This window comes from Odocoileus virginianus, chromosome X (assembly GCF_023699985.2).
Source record: "Odocoileus virginianus isolate 20LAN1187 ecotype Illinois chromosome X, Ovbor_1.2, whole genome shotgun sequence".
NCBI lineage: Eukaryota > Metazoa > Chordata > Mammalia > Artiodactyla > Cervidae > Odocoileus > Odocoileus virginianus.
In genome coordinates, this window is record NC_069708.1 from 36,694,677 (window position 1) to 36,720,949 (window position 26,273).

The following is a 26,273-nucleotide window of genomic DNA, read 5'->3' on the forward strand; positions in this document are numbered from 1 at the left end:
AAGCTGAAACTCCAAAATTTTGGCCACCTGACACGAAGAACTGACTCATTTGAAAAGACTGTGATGCTGGGAATTATTGAAGGGGGGAGGAGAATGGGACGGCAGAAGATGAGATGGTTGGATGGCATCCCGGACTCAATGGACATGGGTTTGAGTAAACTCCGGCAGTTGGTGATAGACAGGGGGGCCTGGTGTGCTGTAGTCCATGGGGTTGCAAAGATTAGGACATGACTGAGCGACTGAACTAAACTGAAACATCTATATGTATATCTATATATATATGTAACTGACTCACTACACTGTACAGCTAAAACTATCAAAACATTGTTAATCTGCTATATTCTAATATAAAAAAGTTAAAAAAGATTCAGAGACTAAAAATATTGCTGACTTTGTGCTAATAAAATCAACAAATGTCTAATCATCACCTTTGGAAATTACTAAAATACTGGTAGTGTTAAAAATATGTATTTTATTTGAGGGAATAATAAGCATTCCATACAAACTTTAAGAGAAATGCAAATCAAAACCACAATGAGGTATCATCTTACACTAGTGAATGGCCATCATCAAAAGTTCTACAAACAATAAATGCTGGAGAGGGTATGGAGAAAAGGGAACCCTCTAAAACTTCTGGTAGGAATGCAAACTGGTATAGTTACTATGGAGAACAGTGTCAATATTCCTTAAAAAACTGGGGATAGAATTGCCATACAGCCCAGCAATCCCAATGATGAGCATATACTCCAAGGAAACCATCACTGAAAGAGACACACGTACTCCAGTGTTCATTGCAGCACTATTTACAATAGCTAGGACATGGAAGCAACCAAGATGTCCATCAGTCAATGAATGGATAAAGAAGTTATGGTACATATACACAATGGAATATTACTCAGCTACAAAAAAAAAATACACTTAAGTGAGTTCTAATTAGGTGGATGAACCTAGAGCCTATTATACAGAGTGAAGTAAGTCAGAAAGAGAAAGAAAATAATGTATATTAATGCATACATATAGAATCTAGAAGGATGATACCGATGATCCTATGCACAGGGCAACAAAGGAGACACAGGTGTAAAGAATAGACTTTTGGACTCAGTGGGAAAAGGAGAGGGTGGGATGATTTGAGAGAATAGCATTGAAACATATACATTACCATATGTAAAATAGATGACCAGTGCGAGTTCAATACATGAAGCAAGGTACCCAAAGCCCGTGCTCTGGGACAACCTAGAGGGATAGGGTGGGAGGGATGTGGGAGGATAGGGTGACACATGTATATCTATGACCAATTCATGTTGATGTTTGGCAAAAACCATCACAGTGTTGTAAAGTAATTATCCTCCAATTAAAATAAATGATTTTTTTAAAAAGTGAATATAATGGTTCAAAAGCTACCAAATATGACCATGCTTATTTTGACAACATAAAAAATTAGCTCATGTTAGTCATCTACTAAAGAAGAATCCAAACATATTTTTTCTAACCTGGATCATGTTTGGAGAAGTATGGGACTAGGTGGTGACATACGATATCAGATATCTTTTACTAGTGACCTATTACTGAATACTTACCAAATGTAAAGGCTATCTTGAGAAATGGAACAATTATTCATAACAAATCTAGATATATTGAAACTACATTAACTATAATTCAGCTTTGCTAATCATATGCTAGATATACAGAGTATGGGAAGCATTTTATTTAATTTTGCTTGTTTTAACTGAAGAAATCTAATAACCATGAAAGTCTACAGCTACCATAAATGAGATGGAGTAGACTGGCTATCTAAATTAGCTAAATACAAAACAGCATCACGCCACATAGGTAATAATACATAAAGCTCAAATTTGAAGAATACTGTTTAAAGAATCTATACATCATAGAGCAGTCTCTATAACCCACCATCATTTTTTTGTGTGTCTTTTTTTTTCATTAATTTTTATTAGTTGGAGGCTAATTACTTTACAGGATTGTGATTTTGCTATACATTGACATGAACCCACTATCGTTTTTTTTTTTTTTTAAGCCAATCAGAAAAAGACAGAGCTGCCAGAATCACATTGGAATAGGCAACCACATACCCCCACTAAAACATTCCTATATATGAAAACATTAAAAAGAGGGATGATATATTTATAATTAGTGTTTCTTATCACCCATATCATTTGTCACAAAACAAATATTTAAACATCACACAGCAAAAAATACATAATGTTTTAAATCCAGAAAACTTAGGCCACAAATTAAATCAAATCCTTGAAAGTGATTCTAGGTGCTTTATTCACCAAAATTTTAGATTCCCCTTTCTAGCCACTGAAGTTGATTTCCTAATATAAATGACATTAGAATGCAACACTATATTTTTACTGTCTTTCCATTAAAACTATATGTCTTGCCTCATGTTTTAAAAATTTATTAGAGTACAGTTGACTTAAAGTGTTGTGTTAGTTTCTGCTCTACAGCAAAGTAAATCAGCTATACATGTACATACATCCACTCTTTTTCAGATTCCACTCCCACATAGGTCGTTACAGAGTACTGAGTAGAGTTCTCTAGTAGGTTCTTATTAGTTATCTACCTTATATATATGAGTGTGTATATGTCAAACCCAATCTCCCAATTTATCCCTCTCCACTTTTTCCCCTTTGGGAACCATAAGTTTGTTTTCTACATCTGTGACTCTATTTCTGTTTTATAAGTAAGTTCATTTGTACCATCAGTTTTAATTAAAATTAGTATATAACTATAACCCTGTGTACACGTCTATGTGTTTACATAGGCTACACATGTGCACATGCATACATACATACACACACATACAAACATTCTCCTCCTGTGGTGTGGGGCATGGCATTTTCCTGCTAATTTATTAATACTAAAATATATCCTTCCCCATTACCTTTGTATTTCCTTACACTCTTTTATAAACTAGCAACATAAATATTACTATGCCTTAGCCCATATGATCTGTAGATACAGCTTTAGATGATTTTGATATAAGTTTACATTTAATTATACTCAAAATTAACATAAAAGTTATTATGTAAATTACAAAAGCTAAAATGATAACATTTTACCTCCCACCTTGTTAATCAGAACTGATATTATTGTTACATCATCAGTATCTGCAGAGAAAGCTGATTTTTTACATAGAACATTTCAAAAGAGAGTGTTGGACAAACCCAATTTAAATCTCTCTGCTGGATCCTATCAGAGAAAAATTCACTTTAACCAGTTTCAGGGGGATAAAAGACATGAAAGATGATTTTATCCAGAACTAAAAAAAAAAAAAAAAAAAAACTGTTTTCCTTATTTTCCACTTCTTTGCATCTGCACAATGCACAATTGACCTAATATGAGGCACACTGGGTCATTAAGTCTTGATTTTGCAACCTGTTAGTCTTATGGCCTGGTATAAATCACAGTAACTTCTACAGGTCTCAGTAGACTTATCTATACAATGAAGGTATTATAGAATACAATGTCTGAGTCTCCTTCCAGGTTTTAAAAAAACTACAGTTCTATGACGTAAAGCACAGAAATGACAATCAAAATATCAACATCCATGAGGATGTCTAGTCAAAAAGTGCAAATGGAAGTGTTAGTTGCTCAGTCATGTCCAACTCAAATGTGACTCCATGGACTGTAGCCCTCTAGGCTCCTCTGTCCCTGGGATTCTCTAGGCAAGAATACTGGAGTGGGTAGCCATTCCCTTCTCCAGGGGATCTTCCTGACCCAGGGATTGAACCCAGGTCTCCTGAATGCAGGCAAAATCTTTACTGTCTGAGCCACCAGGGAAGCCTACTTAAGTCAGACCCTCCCTAAAATCTTAAGAACACTCTTCTATGTAATGAGATCTTGTAAAATGAGAGTCTAGGATTACAGTCCTTGCATAGAATGGCCTAATATTAAATAGTTAAGCAGTCTTTTAAAATAGTTAGAAATTTCTGAAATAATTTACATGCAATTCTTTTTGAAAATCAGGTAATAGATTTCAAATGAACTCAGGTTATCCTTTTAGTTAAATATTTTCATGTTAGATCTCCTTTCTACCCTATAGTTAGACAGTCTTATTTAATTCAGAGGACTCTGAATTTTAATCCAGTTACTCATATATTGGCAATAAATATTTCATCCACTAAACTTAAAATGGGTAAATTTCATGGCATGTAAATTATGCTCCAATAAAGTTGTTTAATAAAATTTATGGATAAGAATTTCTACCAAGAAAATCTGTCCTATACTTTGAAGTACTGCTATTTTATTAAGAATTGGATTTGCTTATTAACTTACCTAAATACATTTCTTTAACTGACATAAGACTCTCTCCTTTCATACTATTTTTTGCCCTTATATTTGAAAAATGTAGCTTAATAATGTGAGTACTTACTTGGCAAGAATCTGCTTCTCCCTCTTCCATTGGCTCATCAACCATTTTAAGACCATTCACCTGAAAAATATTGTTCAAAACTGAAGTTCAAGAGTACTAGAACAAGAGTAGTAACTAAGAAAAAAATACAACCTTAGGCTGCCCTTCACAATTTAACAAGACCCACACTTAATGAAACACAAAAGGACAAAGAACACATAGAAAGTACTTAGAAAAGGAACATTATTAATATGATTTCTGGGTTATCTTTAAGAATCCTTGAATTTCAGGGCTGTGTATTTCATTTCATATTGTTTAGAGCTTTGTTATGATTAATGAATATATACTAAACATATGACCTGTATACTTTCATTAGGACTGTCCCAAATCAAATATTTATAAGACAGGAAAAATGCCTCAGAGGAAATTTATTGTGAGGATATAGTCTAAGCAAATAAGGATGGAAAGGGTATCATATAAATACACTGTTGTGAATTCCTTTCCTTTCAATCAGTTCAACTAAATTTTGAGCTATTCTAGAGAAGAAATAATAAAGTATAGGAGAAAAATATAAATGGCCATGGAAACAAAATTATTTCAATATACAAAGCTCAGTGGGTAATAATACTCTTCAAGCAATACCTCAGAAAGGAGTAAGCGTGGAGAACTTAGATTAAGGGTCTGCAAGCTGTAGTCCATGGTCCAAACTGGCCCACTATTTTTATAAATAACAGTTTACTGGAACACAGATACATCCATTTGTTTCCATATTACCTATGGCTGCTTTCTCACTTCAACAGAAGTATTGAACAGTTCACAGAGAATCTATGCCTGTGAAGCCTAAAATATTTACTATTTGGCCCTTTACAGAAAAAGTCTGTCAACCACCAATCTCTTAAATAAGATATTGGAAAATATTATTTTCCAGCAAGATGGCCTAAAAATTAAAATTTACCATTGTCTATTTATAAGAGTCCTCAGTTTTTGTTTTTGTTTTTTTTAAGAAAGAAAGTAAAGAGAAGAAAGTAAACTAAACTAAATAGAGCTTCTGGTGACAGCCAAGATGGAATAAAACTTTCTCTCCTCTGATTATTAACTAAAAACTCTGGACAAAATATAAAAAGCAACTCCCTGAGGCCTTTAAAAACTAAATAAGAGCAAGGAGATTAGAGGGGGAAATCAAACTTTGAATAATAACTAGTACTCTAGTGAGTTTCTTGGGTTTATTTTCTACCTTTATCTCTTGATTATGACTCAAGGATAGACTGTGTCATGGAACTACATGAAGAAAATTTCAAGAGGACAAGAAAAAGACATACTTTTCAGCTGGTGAGCATAAAGAAAGCCTCAACTTTATTTCCCCACTTTTGTTGTTCTTTTTTGATTATCATTCTTGTTCCAAGGCCCAAGGCAAGCATCATTCATAAGAAAACCTCTGTCTCTGATCAGAAGAACCAGAAAAAGAGGTTCCTATAAGAATATTATAGGGGGTAATACCTGTTGTTTTTCTTCACTCTCTCCTTCATTTCACCCCAACAGTGCAAACTACATAACTGCATGAAAGGCTAAGACTGAGATAAACTCAAATTTCTGGTCAGAGGAACAAGAATAAAAGGTCCTTGCCAACTGTAGAATCCATAAAAGAAATCACAGAGATGACAGAATGGGAAAAGGAAATTCCTTAATACGGTGTATGAACAGACACAAGTCCTGGACTCAACAACAAACTGCATGTATATGGAAAAAAATCAGAGAAGTCTAACAAAGGCTTTGAAAACTGAACTCCTCAAGCCTCAAACTAAACCACTGGGCACTGCATGGCACAGGCCAACTTGCTGACCCAAACACTCTGAAAACATATTTAACACAGGAACCATCGTCCAGAGAGGGTGAGATAGAATTTGGGAGTCTGAATCTAACCACACCAAATGCTGAAACGATCAAAATTAACAGGTATCAATTCCAGGATAACACCAACGTGGAAATATCTGACAAGCACTTTAAGTAGCAATTGTAATTATGTTTTTTGGGGTAAAAATAAACACACCTGAATGGGAAGGTTAAAAGTTATAGGCAGAGAAAAAGAAACTACAAAATAATCAAACGTAAATAACTTTAGAACAAAAATATTATAATGTGTGAGTTCAGTTAAGTTCAGTTTAGTCTCTCAGTCATGTCCAACTCTTTGCAGCCCCAAGGACTGCAGGACGCCAGGCCTCCCTGTCCATGACGAACTCCTGAAGCTTACTCAAACTCAAGTCCATCAAGTCCGTGATGCCAACCACCATCTCAACCTCTGTTGTCCCCTTTTCCACCTTCAACCTTTCCTAGCATCAGGGTCTATTAAAATGAGTCAGTTCTTCGCATCAGGTGGCAAAAGTATTGGTGTTTCAGCTTCAGCATCAGTCCTTCCAATGAATATTCAGGACTGATTTCCTTTACGGTGGACACACTGGATATCCTTGCAGTCCAAGAGACTCTCAAAAATCCTCTCCAACACCACAGTTCAAAAGTATCACTTCTTCAGTACTCCGCTTTTCTTTTTTTCCATTTATTTGTATTAGTTGGAGGCTAATTACTTTACAATATTGTAGTGGTTTTTGCCACTACATGCCATGACATGAATCAGCCATGGATTTACATGTGTTCCCCATCCCGATCCCCCCTCCCACCTCCCTCTCCATCCCATCCCTCTGGGTCTTCCCAGTGAACCAGCCCTGAGCATGCTCAATTCCAGAAAAATAAATGACCCAATCAAAAAATGGGCCAAAGATCTAAACAGACATTTCTCCAAAGAAGACATACAGATGGCTAACAAACACATGAAAAGATGCTCAACATCACTCATTATCAGAGAAATGCAAATCAAAACCTCAATGAGGTACCATTACACACCAGTCAGAATGGCTGCTATCCAAAAGTCTACAAGCAATAAATGCTGGAGAGGGTGTGGAGAAAAGGGAATCCTCTTACACTGTTGATGGGATTGCAAACTAATTCAGCTTTGTTTATACACCAACATTCACATCCATACATGAACACTGGAAAAACTATAGCTTTGACTAGATGAACCTTTGTTGGCAAAGTAATGTCTCTGTTTTTTTTTAATATGCTGTCTAGTTTGGTCATAACTTTTCTTTCAAGGGGCAAGTGTCTTTTAATTTCAAGGCTGCAGTCACCATCTGCAGTGATTTGGGAACCTATGAAAAAAAGTATGCCACTGTTTCCACTGTTTCCCCAGCTATTTGCAATGAAGTGATGGGACCAGAAGCCATGATCTTAGTTTTCTGAATGCTGAGCTTTAAACCAACTTTTTCACTCTCCTCTTTCATTTTCATCAAGAGGCTCTTTAGTTCTTCTTCACTTTCTGCCATAAGGACTGTGTCATCTGCATATCTGAGGTTACTGATTATTTCTCCTGGCAATCGTGATTCCAGCTTGTGCTTCATCCATCCCAGCATTTCTCATGATGTAAAAAGTTAGCTTAAAGCTCAACATTCAGAAAACTAAGATCATGGCATCTGGTCCCATCACCTCATGGGAAATAGATGGGGTGACAGTGGAAACAGTGTCAGACTTTATTTTAGGGGGCTCCAAAATCACTGCAGATGGTGACTGCAGCCATGAAATTAAAAGACGATTGCTCCTTGGAAGGAAAGTTATGATCAACCTAGATAGCATATTAAAAAGCAGAGACATTACTTTGCCAAAAAAGGTCCATCTAGTCAAGGCTATGGTTTTTCCAGTGGCCATGTATGGATGTGAGAGTTGGGCTGTGAAGAAAGCTGAGCGCCGAATGGGATTGATGCTTTTGAACTGTGGTGTTGGAGAAGACTGGTGAGAGTCCCTTGGACTGCAAGGAGATCCAACCAGTCCATCCTGAAGGAGATAAGTCCTGGGTGTTCATTGGAAGGACTGATACTGAAGCTGAAACTTCAATACTTTGGCCACCTCATGTGAAGAGATGACTCATTGGAAAATACCCTGATGCTGGGAGGGATTGGAGGCAGGAGGAGAAGAGGACGACAGAGGATGAGATGGCTGAATGGCATCACCGACTCGATGGGCATGAGTTTGAGTAAACTCCAGGAGTTTGTGATGGACAGGGAGGCCTGGCGTGCTGCGATTCACAGGGTCGCAAAGAGTCAGACACGACTGAGCGACTGAACTGAACTGAACTCTGCATGTAAGTTAAATAAGCAGGGTGACAATATACAGCCTTGACTTACTCCTTTCCCGATTTGGAACCAGTCTGTTGTTCCATGTCCAGTTCTAACTGTTGCTTCTTAACCTGCATACAGATTTCTCAGGAGGCAGGTCAGGTGGTCTGGTATTCCCATCTCTTGAAGAATTTTCCACAGTTCGTTGTGAAGCAGAAGTAGATGTTTTTCTGGAACTCTCTTGATTTTTCAATGATCCAACGGATGTTGGCAATTTGATCTCTGGTTACTCTGCCTTTTCTAAATTCAGCTTGAACACCTGGAAGTTCACAGTTCATATACTGTTGAAGCTGGGCTAGGAGAATTTTGAGTATTACATTGCTAGTATGTGAGATGAGTGCAGTTGTGTAGTAATTTGAGCATTTTTTGGCATTGCCTTTCTTTGGGATTGGAACGAAAACTGACCTTTTTTCAGTCCCGTGGCCACTGCTGAGTTTTCCAAATTTGCTGGCATATTGAGTGCAGCACTTACACAGCATCATCTTTAAGGATTTGAAATAGCTCAACTGGAATTCCATCACCTCCACTAGCTTTGTTCGTAGTTATGCTTCCTAAGGCCCACTTGACTTGGCATTCCAGGATGTCTGGTTCTAGGTGAGTGATCTCACCAACGTGATAATCTGGGTCATGAAGATCTTTTTTTTGTATAGTTCTTCTGTGTATTCTTGCCATCTCTTCTTAATATTTTCTGTGTCTGTTAAGTTGATACCATTTCTTTCCTTTTTGTGCCCATATTTGCATGAAATATCCTCTTGGTATCTCTCATTTTCTTGAAGAGATCTCTAGTCATTCCCATTCTATTGTTTTCCTCTATTTCTTTGCACTGATCACTGAGGAAGGCTTCCTTATCTCTCCTTGCTATTCTTTGGAACTCTGCATTCAAAGGGTATATCCTTCCTTTTCTCCTTTGCCTTTCATTTCTCTTCTTTCAACAGCTATTTGTAAGGCTTCTTCAGACAACCATTTTGCCTTTCTGCATTTCTTTTTCTTGCAGATGGTCTTGATCCCTGCCTCCTCGACAATGTCATGAACCTCTGTCCGTAGTTCTTCAGGCACTCTATCAGATCTAATCCCCTGAGTCTATTTCTCACTTCCACTTTATAATTGTAAGGGATTTGATTTAGGTCATACCTGAATGATCTAATGGTTTCCCATACTTTCTTCAATTTAAGTCTGAATTTGGCAATAAGGAGTTCATGATCTGAGTCACAGTCAGCTCCCAGTCTTGTTTTTGCTGACTGTATAGAGCTTCTCCATCTTTGGCTGCAAAGAATATAATCAATCTGATTTCGGTATTGACCATCTGGTGATGTCCATGTGTAGAGTCTTCTCTTGTGTTGCTGGAAGAGGGTGTTTGCTATGACCAGTGTGTTCTCTTGGCAAAACTCTATTTGCCTCAGCCCTACTTCATTCTTTACTTCAAGGCCAAACTTGCTTGTTTCTCCAGGTATTTCTTAACTTTCAACTTTTGCATCCCAGTCCCCTATAATGAAAAGGACATCTTTTTTGGGTGTTAGTTCTAGAAGGTCTTGTAGGTCTTCACAGAACCATTCAACTTTAGCTTCTTCAGCATTACTGGGCAGGGCATATACATGCATTACTGTCATATTGAACCATTTGCCTTGGAAATGAATAGAGATCATTCTGTTCTTTTTGAGGTTGCATCCAAGTACTGCCTTTCACACTCTTTTGTTGACTATGATGGCTACTCCATTTCTTCTAATGGATACTTGCCCACAGTAGTAGATATAATGGTCATCTGAATTAAATTCACCCATTCCAGTCCATTTTAGTTCGCTGATTCCTAGAATGTCGACGTTCACTCTTGCCATCTCCTGTTTGACCACTTCCAGTTTGCCTTGATTCATGCATCTAACATTCCAGGTTCCTGTGCAATACTGCTGTTTACAGTATCAGACTTTACTTCCATCACCACTCACATCCACAACTGGGTGGTTTTGTTACTTTTGCTCTGTCTCTTCATTATTTCTGGAATTATTTCTCCACTGATTTCCAGTAGCATATTGGGAACCTACCGACATGGGGAGTTCATCTTTCAGTGTCCTATGCTTTTGCCTTTTCGTACTGTTCATGGGCAATTCAATAATTGCAATTCAATTCATACTAAATGCTAAGAGGAAAGTCTGTAGAGATAGGAAGTATATTAGTGGTTCCCTATGGCTAGGGGATGGGGAGATGCAGATAACAACCATAATGTAGAAGGCTTCTTTTTGATGTGACAAAAAATGTTCTAAAATTGACTGTGGTGATGGTTACACATATCTGTGAATACTGTATACTAAAAACCATAAGGCTGTCCATTTTAAAGGGGTGAATTATGTGGTATGTGATTTATGTTTCTATAAAGCTTCTTTTTAAAAATGACTGAGAATTTCCCAAATTTGGTAAGAGACATAAATTTACAATTTCAAGAAGCTCAGGGAAACATAAAAGGTATAAAATTAAAGAAAGCCATCCCAAGACATATCTTAATTAAACTACACTAAACCAAAAGAAGTTTCTAAAGCAATGAGAGAAAAACACATTACATAGACATCACATTGAATAACAGAGATTTCTCTCTTTTTTTAATATTTCTTATGGGAAATCATGGATGTCAAAAGACAGTAAGAATATTTACCTGAGATAAATGGAAACTTATGTTAACACAAAAACCTATACATGAATGTATATAGCAGCTTTGTTCCTAATTGCTTTTTGGAAACATTCCAGATGTCCTTCAACATGGAGAAAGAATAGAATACTACTCAGCAATGAAATGGGGAATACTACCCAGCAACACATAAAGAACAATCTACTGATATATTCAACAATATGGATGAATCTGAAATACATTGTACAATTAATGGGAATAAAACAGCCTCAAAAGCATACATACTGTATGATTCTATTTATCAGACATTATGGAAAAGGTAAAATGATAAGGCATGGAGAAGGAATTAGCAATTGTCAGAGTTTAGGCCTAGCGGTAGGCAGCAATGAGAACTGAGGTCAGGGGATAATGGGACTATGGTGGTGGTTACATAACTCTATTCATCTGAGAAACTTGCATGAAAAATGAATTTTACTGTATGTAAATTTTAAAATAAACTTATTAAAGAGTAATTTACCCAGCATTATTTACTTGACTAGCATCTTTCTAAAAAACTCAACAAAAACCAAATAAAATCACCAACAATCCTTATCTTACTTGATCTTACATGTCACTGCTGATCAACCACTCCCTCCAATTTGAGTTTTTTTAAACCGTACTTTCATTTCCTTTTACTCAATTTTTTTTTTTTTTTTTTTTTTTTTTGCTCTTTTCAGCATCCTTGAAACATTGTAGGTCCTCAGGAAATGGACTTGGGCCACATTCCCATCTCACTTCATATCTTTCCCCAGATAGATAATTTACTGACATGATTCACATTTACTCAGACACTACTCTTCTGAGCTCCTGATCCATATAATCAACTGCCTACTTGACATTTTCAGTTGCTCATCTGTCCTTCAAAAAATAAATAATATAAAAACAAATTAGTGATCCCCCTCCAACAGACATACATCTTTCCTCCAGGGCAAATAGCACCACTATTTGTTGTCTTAACTCAAAAGCACATATACACTATGGGGGATGAAAGAATGGTAATGGATTCATCACCAGCATGTAGGAAGAGGTACATTCAGCAAGAGCCCACAAACCAATATTAAGACAGAATCCTGATAACTTAAAATTTTACTACAAAATGACTTTCAAGATTATGCACTTTTTAAAAAGGTAATACTGCATTCTTCTGTTACCTCAGTTGCTGGTTACTTCCAATTCATACCATCTTATGATTAATTTAGCATGAACCTGTGTGCCTGCAGTAACTAGAAATAAAATTAACCTGAATGAGTTAAAAATATGACTATATCCTAAAAAGCAACACAGTCTACATAAATAGGCTTTAAAAAGAAAACACTCCAATACACCCACCTCATCTACCTTCAACAAGATACCAGGTTTTCAACATAAGAATATTCATTTATTTAAAGGACCTTAGTACTCAGTGATATTTACTGTAACAAGTCATTTTAATCTGCATGAAAACACTTTCAAAATTCTCTGGGACAATAAACCTTTATTTCAAGGACAAAATTTATATTTTGAAAAAACAAGCAGATATGCTGTTTCCCCCAATTAAATGCCAAACAGGGAATAAAAAAATTCCCTACAGAAGATTCTGAAAGCTAATCAACAATTACAAAGATAGTAATAATTTACTCAAATACTCAAATCCAAGTGAACACCCTTTTATATCAGAGCCCAGTGAAGAATTTTTAAAAATTATTTTCAATTTCTCAAAAAATAATTAAATGACTCACTTTAAAAGATTCTGGACAAACAAATACCAAACTTGAGTCGCAATACTCATCTGATCTCAGAAAAATCACATAGGTAACCCCAAAACTATCATTTTCTCAATATTAATGACAAAAGTAGCTCATCATGGAAAATTAAACTGACGAAATATATTTTGGAGGTGGTGTGGGAAAATGAATGCATAAGTGTACAGAGTTTCTAAAAAGACTGTAATCCGATCATGATTAACACTATTAAGCAAATATTTGTTTCTCAGTGTTAAATTTGAGAAGTTCATGACTTGGTGTTGACCAGAATACTGAAGAAAGAAGCAGAGACATAAATTATGCAAAGAAGGTAAAAGGTAAGTGAGAAGCATGGGTAATGTAAATCACTAACAAAACATACACAGCTTCCCTGGTGATTCAGACCTTAAAGAATCTGCCTGCAATGCAGGAGATCTGGGTTTGATCCCTGGGTCAGGAAGATCCCCTGGAGAAGGGCGTGACAACTCACTCCAGTATTCTTGCCTGGAGAATCCCAGGAACAGAGGAGCGCGGTGGGCTACAGTCCACAGGGTCGCAAAGAGTCAGACATGACTGAAGTCACTTAGCACACACAACAAAACATAAATATTCACAACAAATTTGATGGTATTATAAACTTTCAAGTAGTCTCCGGGATCACCAAACTCCACCTAATAAACAAAAGCACTGTATTTATATAGTACCTAATGTTAAAAATGTTTAAGAAGTTCACATTTAAAGAAAATTTTCTCTCTCAAATAACCTTCATGTTTACAGGTTAGTTGCTGAAAGATTCAAAAAGAAGAGCTCTTCATTTTTTTATACTTCATTTAAATAACCATAGCAAATTAGATCTAAATTTAGAGGTGGATCCACATCTGCCTAAAATAAAGCTCTATGCCTGTATCTAGGCATACTTCAGATATAATGCAGATTCAGTTCCAGATCACCATAATAAAGAAATTATTGCAATAAAGCAAATCACAGAAGTATTTTGGCTTCCTGATGCACATAAAAGTTATGCTTACACTATACCACAGGGTAGCAATAGAGTTGGACATGACTTAGTGACTAAACAAAAACAACTACAATATACAGTAGTCTATTAAGTGTGCAACAGCACTATATCTTAAAAAACAATATACATACCTTAATTTAAAAACACTATAGTTTATTGCTAAAAACTGCTAACCTTTATCTGAGCCTTCGGTGAGTTACAATAGCAACACCAAAGGTCACTGACCGTAGGTCTTGGCTGTCAACATGCCATCAAGACTAAAGACCCAAAAACTTGTAAGTCATGGCCACAACTGCACTGGCAAACACCAGAAGCATCCAGGAGTCCAAGATAATGCCAGGAGCATGCATGAACACAGGATCAATGTTTACAAATATCAGCCTCGTTACTTTGGGAAAGTTGGTATGAGCTGTGAAAAGAACTATGTCAGGAATGAATGAGATGTGACCTGAGGACTTCCATGTTTGCTTTTCATGCTGAACTTTTGGTGAATGTCTTAAATTAAACCTGCTAAATGGTTTCTGTGTTGCTAACGGAACGTGAATAGTGTACATGAATCGTGAACTTCCAGATGTTCAAGCTGGACTTAGAAAAGGCAGAGGAACCGGAGATCAAACTGCCAACATCCGCCAGATCATCGAAAAAGCAAGAGAGATCCAGAAAAACATCTGATTTATTGACTATGCCAAAGTCTTGCACTGTGTGGATCACAACAAACTGAAAAATTCTGAAAGATATGGGAATACCAGACCACCTGACCTGCCTCCTGAAAATCCGTATGCAGATCAAGAAGCAACAGTTGGAACTGGACATGGAACAGCAGACTAGTTCCAAATTGAGAAAGGAGTACGTCAAGGCTGTATACTGTCATATTGCTTATTTAACTTATATGCAGAGTACATCATGAGAAATGCTGGACTGGATGAAGCATAAGCTGGAATCAAGATTGTCGGGAGAAATATCAATAACCTCAGATATGCAAATGACACCACCTTTATGGCAGAAAGCAAAGAAATAAAGAGCCTCTTGATGAAATTTAAAGAGGAGAGTGAAAAATTTGGCTTCAAACTCAACATTCAGAAAACTAAGATCATGGCATCTGGTCCCATCACTTCATGACAAATAGATGGGGAAACAGTGCAAACAGTGAGAGACCTTATTTTGAGGGGCTCCAAAATCACTGCAGATGGTGACTGCAGCCACGAAATTAAAAGACACTTGCCCCTTGGAAGAAAAGTTATGACCAACCTAGACAGCATATTAAAAAGTAGCGACATCACTTTGCCAACAAAGGTCCATCTAGTCAAAGCTATGGTTTTTCCAGTAAACATGTATGGATTTGACAGTTGGCCTATAAAGAAAGCTGAGCTCCAACGAACTGATGCTTTTGAAATGTGGTGTTGCAGAAGACTCTTGAGAGTCCCTTGGACTGCAAGGAGATCCAACCAGTCAATCCTAATGGAAATCATTCCTGAATATTCATTGGAAGGACTGATGCTGAAGCTGAAACTCCAATACTTTGGCCACCTGATGTGAAGAACTAACATTTGAAAAGATCCTGATGCTGGGAAAGATTGAAGGCAGAAGAAGAAAGGGATGTCAGAGGATGAAATGGTTGGATAGCATCACCGACTCAATGGACATGAGTCTGAGTAAACTCCAGGAATTGGTGATCAACAGGGAGGCCTGGTGTGCTGTAGTCCATGGGGTCGCAAAGAGTCGGACATGACTAAGCAACTGGACTGACTAACTGACTGGACTTGTTCTGGACTAAAGAAAACATATCTTTTCCAAGTAATGAATGAGATTTGTTCCATAACCCATAGTATGTAAAGAACAATGTTACCCTCCAATCCAAAATCTACATTAACTTGCCTCTTTTTCCAATAAAAACTCCTGTTACTTTCTTTCAGTGAGACACTATTCAGAGTTCCTCCAGAATCTGTGATCCCTTAATTGCAATTCTATTACCACAAATAAACTTGTTTCTTTTTTCTTTCTTTTTTTTTTTTTTGGCTTCTTTACAGTTCATGGTACTTTGCTCTAACATTTTTGACGGCAAAAGTGGGATCCAAAGCAGTCTTCCTCCCATCTCCAAAGTCACAATGGATTTAAGCAAGTTACTTGCAGAGCCCCTTGTGCTCTGTCATCGCTCAAGCAGTACTGGGTCTGGGTGATAAGTCTTCTAAGTCCCAAACTTCCCTCCTAAGTTAAGGATAAGGCCCATATTCTTGGTGTTTTTGTTTGATCAATCACTTGCTCCCTTTTGTTTAATACACTATAATGGGACGGTCATTGTCTAAGACTGTTATGGGGGAGGATTCTCACCCATCTGGGACTCCTGTTGGGTAACTGTATAAACAGTATGGCACTACATCTTACGTTTGCCTAGGTAAATGGCAATGGTATACCAGAGATGACATGAAATTGATCTGGTCAAAAGGCGGAACTTCTGAAATTTCAAAAATTGTCTTTTTACGTGCACAATTAGAAACTAGAAGGTTTCAGTTCAGTTCAGTCACTCAGTCATGTCCGATTCTTTGTGACCCCATGAACCGCAGCACACCAGGCTGCCCGCCCAAACCCATGTCCATTGAGTCGGTGATGCCATCCAACCGTCTCAACCTCGGTCGTCCCCTTCTCCTACTGCCCTCAATCTTTATCATCATCAGGGTCTTTTCCAATGAGTCAGCTCTTGCATCAGGTGGCCAAACTATTGGAGTTTCAGCTTCAACATTAGTCCTTCCAATGAACACCCAGGACTGATCTCCTTTACGATGGACTGGTTGGATCTCCTTGCAGTCTAAGGGACTCTCACCAGTCTTCTCCAACACCACAGTTCAAAAGCATCAATTCTTCGGTGCTCAGCTTTCATCACAGTCCAACTCTCGCATCCATACATGGCCACTGGAAAAACCATAGCCTTGACTAGATGAACCTTTTTTGGCAAAATAATGTCTGCTTTTTAATATGCTGTCTAGGTTGATCATAACTTTCCTTCCAATGAGTAAGCATCTTTTACTTTCATGGCTGCAGTCACAATCTGCAGTGATTTTGGAGCCCCCCAAAATAAAGTCAGTCACTGTTTCCACTATTTCCCCATCTATTTGCCATGAAGTGATGGGAACGGATGCCATGATCTTAGTTTTCTGAATGTTGAGCTTTAAGCCAACTTTTTCACTCTCCTCTTTCACTTTCATCAAGAGGCTCTTTAGTTCTTCTTCACTTTCAGCCATAAGGGTGGTGTCGTTTGCATCTCTGAGGTTATTGATATTTCTCCCGGCAATCTTGATTCCAGCTTGTGCTTCCTTCAGTCCAGCATTTCTCATCATGTAATCTGCATATAAGTTAAGTAAGTATGGTGACACTATACAGACTTGATGTACTCCTTTTCTTATTTGGAACCAGTCTGTTGTTCCATGTCCAGTTCTAACTGTTGCTTCCTAAGCTGAATACAGATTTCTCATGAGGAGGGTCAGGTGGTCTGGGATTCACACCTCTTTAAGAATTTTCCACATTTTATTGTGATCCACACACTCAAAGGCTTTGGCATAGTCAATGAAGCAGAAATAGATGTTTTTTCTGGAACTCTCTTGCTTTTTCGATGATCCAGCGGATATTGGCAATTTGATATCTGGTTTCTCTGCGTTTTCCAAAACCAGCTTGAACATCTGGAAGTTCACAGTTCACGTATTGCTGAAGCCTGGCTTGGAGATTTTAGGCATTACTTTACTAGCATGTGAGATGAGTGCAATTGTGTGGCAGTTCTTTGGCATTCTTTGGCATTGCCTTTCTTTGGGATTGGAATGAAAACTGACCTTTTTCAGTCCTGTGGCCACTGATGAGTTTTCCAAATTTGCTGGCATATTGAGTGCAGCACTTTCACAGCATCATCTTTTAGGATTTGAAATAGCTCAACTGGAATTCCATCACTTCCACTAGCTTTGTCGGTACTGATGCTTCCTAAGGCCCACTTGATTTCACATTCTAGGATGTCTGGCACGAGGTGAGTGATCACACCATCGTGATTATCTGGGTCATGAAGATCTTTTGTTGTATAGTTCTGCTGTGTATCCTTGCCACCTCTTCTTTACATATTCTGCTTCTGTTAGGTCCCTACCTTTTATGTCCTTTATTGAGCCCATTTTTGCATGAAATGCTCCCTTGGCATCTCTAATTTTCTTAGAGATCTCTGGTCTTTCCCATTCTATTGTTTTGCTCTATTTCTTTGCACTGATCACTGAGGAGGGCTTTCTTGCCTCTCCTTGCTATTCTTTGGAACTCTGCATTCAAATGGATATATCTTTCCTTTTCTCCTTTGTTTTTCACTTCCTTTCTTTTCACAGCCATTTGTAAGACCTCCTCAGACAGACATTTTGCTTTTTTGCATTTCTTTTTCTTCAAGATGGTCTTGATGGAGTCTCCTGTACAGTCTCACGAATTGCCATCCATAGTTCATCATGCACTCTATCAGATCTAGTCCCTTAAATCTACTTCTCACTTCCACTGTATAGCCATAAGGGATTTGATTTTGGTCATACCTGAATGGTCAAGTGGTTTTCTCCACTTGCTACAATTTAAGTCTGAATTTGGCAATAAGGAGTTCATGATCTGAGCCAGAGTTATCTCACTGTCTTGTTTTTGCTGACTGTATAGAGCTTCTCCATCTTTGGCTGCAAAAATTATAATCAATCTGATTTCAGTGTTGACCCTGGTGATGTCCATGTGAAGAGTCTTCTCTTGTGTTGTTGGAAGAGGGTATTTGCTATGACCAGAGCGTTCTCTTGGCAGAACTCTATTAGTCTTTGCCCTGCTTCACTCTGTACTCCAAGGGCAAATTTGCCTGTTACTCCGGGTGTTTCCTGACTTTCTACTTTTGCATTCCAGTCCCTTATAGTGAAAAGGACATCTTTTTGGGGTGTTAGTTCTAGAAGGTCTTGTAGGTCTTCATAGAACTGTTCAATTTCAGGTCTTCAGTGTTACTGGTCAAGACATAGACTTGAATTACCGGGATATTGAATGGTTTGCCTTGGAAATGAACAGAGATCATTCTGTCAGTTTTGAGATTGCATCCAAATATTGCTTGATGAAGGCAAAAGAGGAGAGTGAAAAATTTGGCTTAAAGCTCAACATTCAGAAAAGTAAGATCATGCTATCCAGTCCCAACACTTCATGGCAAATAGATGGGGAAACAGTGGAAACAGTGGCTGACTTTATTTTTCTGGGCTCCAAAATCACTGCAGATGGTGATTGCAGCCATGAAATTAAAAGATGCTTACTCCTTGGAAGGAAAGTTATGACCAACCTAGATAGCATATTAAAAAGTGGAGACATTACTTTGCCAACAAAGATCCGTCTAGTCAAGTCTATCGTTTTTCCAGCCGTCATGTGTGGATGTGAGAGTTGCACTATTAAGAAAGCTGAGTGCAGAGGAATTGATGCTTTTGAACTGTGGTGTTGGAGAAGACTCTTGAGAGTCCCTTGGACTGCAAGAAGTTCCAACCAGTCCTTCCTAAAGGAGATCAGTCCTGGGTGTTCATTGGAAGGACTGATGTTGAAGCTGAAACTCCAATACTTTGGCCACTTGATGCAAGAGCTGACTCATTGGAAAAGACCCTGATACTGGGAAAGGTTGAGGGCGGGAGGAGAAGGGGACAACAGAGGATGATATGGTTGGATGGCACCACTGACTCGATGGACATGGGTTTGGGTGAACTCCAGGAGTTGGTGATGGACAGGGAGGCCTGGTGTGCTGTGATTCATGTGGTCACAAAGAGTCGGACATGACTGAGCGACTGAACTGAACTAAACTGTGTTTCACACTCTTGTTGACTATGATTGCTACTCCATTTCTTCTAAGGGATTCCTGACCACAGGAGTAGATATAATGGTTATCTTAGTTAAATTCACCCATTCCAGTACATCTTAGTTTGCTGATTCCTAGAATGCTGATGTTCACTCTTGTCATCTCCTGTCTGACCACTTCCAATTTGCCTGGATTCATGGACCTAACATTCCTGGTTCCTATGCAATATTGCTCTTTATAGCATCAAACCTTGTTTCTATCACCAGTCACATGCACAACTAGCTGTTCTTTTTGCTTTGGCTCCATCCCTTCATTCTTTCTGGAGTTATTGCTCCACTGATCTCCAATGGCATATTGGGTACCTGCTGACCTGGGGAGTTCATCTTTCAATGTCCTATCTTTTTGCCCTTTCATACTGTTCATGGGGTTCTCAAGGCAAGAATACTGAAGTGGTTTACCACTCCCTTCTCCAGTGGACCACATTCTGTCAGACCTCTCCACCATGACCCGTCCATCTTGGGTGGCCCCACACAGTATGGCTTAGTTTCATTGAGTTAGACAAGGCTGTGGTCCATGTGATCAGACTGGCTAGTTGTCTGTGATTGTGGTTTGAATCTGTCTGCCATCTGATGCCCTCTCTCAGTGTCTACCATCTTACTTGGTTTTCTCTTACCTTGGATATGGGATATCTCTTCTTGGCTGCTCCAGCAAAGTGCAACATTCTAAATACTCCAGAAAAGGCTGTGTTTCTAAATACCCCAGAAAAGGCTCAAGAGCCCTCTTCCTCTTCTCTTTCTCCGTTGGCCCCTAAGTATCCTAAACTCGCTGAGCTGTCATTCTATCTTTCTGCTTCTCCTCTTCTTCCTCCAAAATCTTTACCCCTACCTCCTAGAAGGTTTAAAACTAAACAAAATAGAATAGGAAGCCTATTTCTATTAGTATATTGAAGTCTTCCAGTGAGCTCATGAAATCTAAAAGGTTTGCAAATCTAAAGCTACTCTGTTTCAGGATACTGTTTCCAAACTCAATGCTGCAAATAAATATCTATGCTCTCATCTAGATACTTCAGAAAAGGCTCAAGAGCCCTCTTCCTCTTCTCTTTCTCAGTTGGCCCCTAAGAATCCTAAACTCACTGAGTTGTCATTCTATCTGCTGTCATTCTATCTTTCTGCTTCTCCTATTCTTCCTTCAAAATCTTTACCCCTATCTCCTCACTCTCCCATAAAAACTTTCCCCTTTGTCACTACTTTCAACACTGATAGCATTTTCTATCTGGTAGACTATATGCCTTCATGCCATGCAGAATTATGGGTCACAGCCAAGGATTTTCTCAAGGTCCCTGAGGACCCCCTCCACTTTGCAGAAGAATTTAACCTTGTGATATAAACCTATGGTCCAGCATTCTATGACTTGTATCAACTAAACTGAATCTTAGTCAGAGAAAATCAAGCCAGACACTGCAAACTAATGCCAGCTGGCTTCACCCTTTAGATGACGTCTACAGAAAAGACATCAGTGTGATGGCACCAGCTTCTCAGGTGGCTCGAGTGCTTCATGAAACTGTTCCTCAGGCTTTTCCCTGCCCCACAAACTGGAAAAAGATTCAGTCTACTATACAAAGACTTGATAAAACTGTTCATGATTATCATTCACAGCTAATGATAGTATTCTGGGAAAACTCCAGACTACTTTCTAGGGTAACAATACTCAACCCTCTTTTTTTTTTTTTTTTTTTTTTTCAGCAAAGCGTTTTTATTTATTTTATTTTTTCTTTTTTTATTTTATTTTTTCCATTTATTTTTATTAGTTGGAGGCTAATTACTTTAATTCAATCTTTGTTAGGGACCAGATGAGAAACTTGGACTGCTGATGAAATGGGCACAATCAAATTGGGAAACTGTGGCCATATCTGATCTAGTTAACTTGACTAATTAGCTATCTAAAACAATCAAATGTACATAAAAATGTAAGACAACTAAAATCATGAATTTGCAACTGCATCAACTGGTGGCTGCTGCTGCTCAGTAGCTATCTCAATAGAAAGATCACAGAGTTCCCATAAGGGGCCCCTGCCATTACTATAAGTGAACTGGCCACTGGAAAAATTGTCTAAATTTAAAAAGAAGGTCCTACTAGCAGCTCAAGGTCCCTTTCTCTTTTATCAAGAATTTCCTGAGAAATTTGAGAAGTGCCTCTTTTTTGTATACTCATGAATAGGGATGCTCCAAGGAAAGTGTCAGGGTCTTCCTAGTATTCCCATTGAGAGAAGTGTACCTTTTTATAGGAGCTGAAGCTATTACTCCCATTATGAACACAGGAGCAATTTTGTCTGGCTTGAACCCTGCCAGGCTCAAAGCCCTACTTCCTCAGAATACAGAAAAGGTACAAACGGTGGCAGTTTCGAGCAAACAGACCCCTCATCTTCCAAGATAAGCTCTTTTCAGGAAACTCTCCAGTTCCTTCTTGCTCCTTCTGTTCATCTACACCTTTTCAGTCAAGATCTCCTGGAAAAATTACAACCTAATATTTCCTTTCCCCCAAAAGGGGACATACATTTATAAATCCTTGAGTTCTCAAGGTCTACTTTTAACTCTAGTCCTAATATTTAGATTTCCCTCCTTGCTCCTGTCTTGTCAACTCCCAATCACAAGGATCTGATAAATTCTGTTCTTACCTATGGTCCACCTCTTTAACATAGGAAGCATTCATTCAGCACCTCCAATTAAGATATAGGTAGACCCAAATAAACCTTTGCCTCAAATGATAACTTCTCAGGCTTGAGGACCTGGAAGAATTTCATCTCACCCTCAAGGCACATCTCCAGAAGAGCCTCATAATCCCATACACTAATTCCAGTAACACATTAGTTCTTCCCATACGCAAATCTTGTGGCCAACACCGGCATTTTGTTCAAAATCATCAAGCCATAAACAACACAGTCAAACTATGTCACCCTGTGGTCCCCAACACTCACACCATTCTCGTTAGTCCCTCTAAACACAAAGTTTTTATTTATTTATTTAATAACCAGAGACTTATGCAATGCTTTCTTCAGCACTCCTATACATCCAGATAGTTCAATACCTGTTTGCCTTTATGTGGTGCATCTATGCACGCTCAGTAGTTTCAATTGTGTGCAGTTCTTTGCGACGCTATGAACTGTAGCCCAGCAGGCTTCTTCTGTCCATGGGATTCTCTAGGCAAGAATACTGGAGTGGGTTCCCATGCCCTCCTCCAGGGAGAAGGACATCAATTTACTTGGACCGTTATGCTTCAGAGCTACACAGAAAGTTCTACTTACTTTTCAGAGGTACTGAAACCAGACTTGGCTGATTTATATTGTGCCCATAGCTCTATTTAACTCTAATATGGAGATGACCTTTTGTTACAGTCCCCTACTGAGAGAGCAAACCTCAAGGGTAGCCTACACTGCCTCATTCAGCTAGCACACAAAAAACGTTAGGTCTCAAGGGTTAAGTTTCAATTTTTTGAAATATAAACAAAGAAAAGCAGAGTGTTCCTGCTCAGTACCCAATTCTACAAGGATTAACTCACAACCCACTGAAGACAATGAACAGCAGCACAATCTGAGAGGAAAGTAAGACTATAACAGGATACTCTGTGCTTTGGACAAGGTCCCTTAGATAGTTAAATACGTATCTCTGGGAAAATTTTAATGAACCCAGATTCTTGCATTTTGGCATACATAGAGAATTACTAAAGTCATTAACTTGAGATATCAGTTCTTTATGATTTGCAGTAATCTTACAGGAAAATGTATGCTGGCCTGGACATATTCTCCAGCTAAGAAATCATATATATACTGGCTTCTCTGCTACCACTGTGGGGCTTCCCTGGTGTCTCAGACAGTAAAAAATCTGCCTGCAATGTGGGAGACCTGAGTTCGATCCCTAGCAGTTCCCCCAGAGCTATAGAGAAGCTGTCTCCTGGGCATATAAAGAAGTGTTCATTAAGGTTCCTGAATAAAACTTCAACTCATACTGATTTCATGAGTTTTCCCTTAAGTGAACAAAACCCAGATAGGATACTTAAGTCATTTGTTTAAGATACACCCCTCAACCAAGTCTAATGCTGGATCCTATAAGCATGCAAGGCATATCACAGATTCCCTTTCCTGTCACCAAGTGCCAGTTGAGAGGCCTTCTCAGGCTAGCAGGTAATTGTAGAACTTCAGTTCAGTTCAGTTGCTCAGTCATGTCTGACTCTTTGTGACCCCAAGAACTGGAGCACACCAGGCTTCCCTATCCATTACCATCTCCCAGAGCTTGCTCAAACTTATGCCCATCCAGTCAGTGATGCCACCCAACCATCTCATCCTCTATCGATCCCTTCTCCTCCTGCCTTCACTCTTTCCCAGCATCAGGGTCTTTTCCAATGAGTCAGTTCTTTGCATTAGGGGGCCAAAGTACTGGAGCTTCAGTTTCAGCATCAGTCCTTCCAATGAATATTCAGAACTGATTTCCTTTAGGATTGACTGCTTTGATCTCCTTGCAGTCCAAAGGACTCTCAAGAGTCTTCTCCAACACCATAGTTCAAAAGTATCAATTATTTGCTGCTCAGCTTTCTTTATGGTCGACTTCTCACATCCATACATGATCACTGGAAAAACCGTAATTTTGACTAGATGGACCTTTGTTGGCAAAGTAATGTCTCTGTTTTTCAATATGTTATCTAGGCTGGACACAGCTTTTCTTCCAAGGAGCATCTGTCTTTTAATTTCATGGCTTCAGCCACCACCTGCAGTGATTCTGGAACCCAGGAAAATAAAATCTGTCACTGTTTCCATTGTTTCCCCACTAATTTGCCATGAAGTGATGGGATTGGATGCCATGATCTTAGTTATTTTTAATGTTGAGTTTTAAGCCAGCTTTTTCACTCTCCTTTCACTTTCATCAAGAGGCTCTTTAGTTCTCTTCACTTTCTGCCATAAGGATGCTATCATCTGCATATCTGAGGTTATTGATATTTCTCCTGGCACTCTCGATTCCAGCTTGTACTTCATTCAGCCCAGTATTAAAGGACTGATGCTGAAGCTGAAACTCCAATATTTTGGCCATCTGATGTGAAGAACTGACTCATCTGAAAATACCCTGATGCTGGGAAAGACTGAAGGTGGGAGGAGAAGGGGAAGACAGAGCATGAGATGGTTGGATAGCATCACTGACTCAACAGATATGAGCTTGCATAAACACTGGGAGTTGGTGATGCACAAGGAGGCCTGGCGTGCTGTCCATGGTGTTGCAAAGAGTCGGACACGACTAAGCGACTGAACTGAACTGAACCTGCTCTGCATATAAGTTAAATAAGCAAGGTGACAGTATATAGCCTTGTGGTGCTCCTTTCCCAATTGGGCACTAGTCCGTTGTTTTATGTCCAGTTCTAACTGTTACTTCTTGATCTGCATACAAATTTCTCAGGAGGCAAGTAAGGTGGTCTGGTATTCCCAGCTCTTTAAGAATTTTCCACAGTTTGTTGTGATTCACACAGTAAAAGGCTTTGGCAAGGTCAATAAAGCAGAAGTAGATTTTTTTTTTCTGGAATTATCTTGCTTTTCCTATGATCCAGCAGATGCTGGCCATTTATCTGTGGTTCCTCTGCCTTTCCTAAATCCAGCTTAAACATCTGGAAGTTCTAGGTTCACATACTGTTGAAGTCTCACTTGAAGAATTTTGAGCATTACTTTGCTAGCGTGTGAGATGAGTACAATTGCATGGTAATTTGAACATTCTTTGGCATTGCCTTTCTTTGGGATTGGAATGAAAATTGACATTTTCCAGTCCTGTGACCACTGATGAGTTTTCCAAGTTTGCTGGCATATTGACTGCAGCACTTTCACAGCATCATCTTTTAGGATTTGAAATAGCTCAGCTGGAATTCCATCATCTCCAGGAGCTTAGTAGCACTGCTTTGTAAGGCCCACTTGACTTCACATTCCAGGATGTCTGGCTTTAAGTGAATGATCACACCATCATGGTCATCTGGGTCATTAGTATCTTTTTTGTATAGTTCTTCTGTATATTCTTGTCACTGCTTCTTAACACCTTCTGCTTCTGGTAGGTATATAGCATTTCTGTCCTTTATTGTTCCCATCTTTGCATGAAACGTTCCCTTGGTATTTCTAATTTTCTTGAAGAGATCTATAGTCTTTTCCATTCTATTGCTTTCCTCTATTTCTTTGCACTGATCACTTAGGAAGACTTTCCTATCTCTCCTTGCTATTCTTTGGAACTTTGCATTCACATGGGTATATATTTTTTCTTTTTTCCTTTGCCTTTCACTTCTCTTCTTTTCTCAGCTATTTGTAAGGCCTCTTCAGACAACCATTTTGCCTTTTTGCATTTTTCTTGGGAATGGTCTCCCGTACAATGTCATGAACTTCCATCCATAGTTCAGGAACTCTATCAAATCTAATACCTTGAATCTATTTCTCACTTCCACTGTATAATCATAAGGGATTTG

General features: G+C 38.5%; 1 protein-coding gene across 15 annotated transcripts in view; it reads right to left on the reverse strand.

Annotated features, from left to right (window-relative positions):
• Positions 1-26,273, reverse strand: part of RPS6KA6 (ribosomal protein S6 kinase A6) — a 104,028-nt gene that overhangs the window by 55,810 nt on the left and 21,945 nt on the right. For 14 of the 15 annotated variants that reach the window (XM_070462022.1, XM_070462023.1, XM_070462029.1 and 11 more), the window contains one exon: positions 4,397-4,456. The exons of the other annotated variant lie outside the window; for it this stretch is intronic. In XM_070462022.1, coding sequence (XP_070318123.1) covers positions 4,397-4,456 — 60 coding nt within the window. The remainder of the gene's footprint in view (positions 1-4,396; positions 4,457-26,273) is intronic. 15 annotated transcript variants of the gene reach the window in all.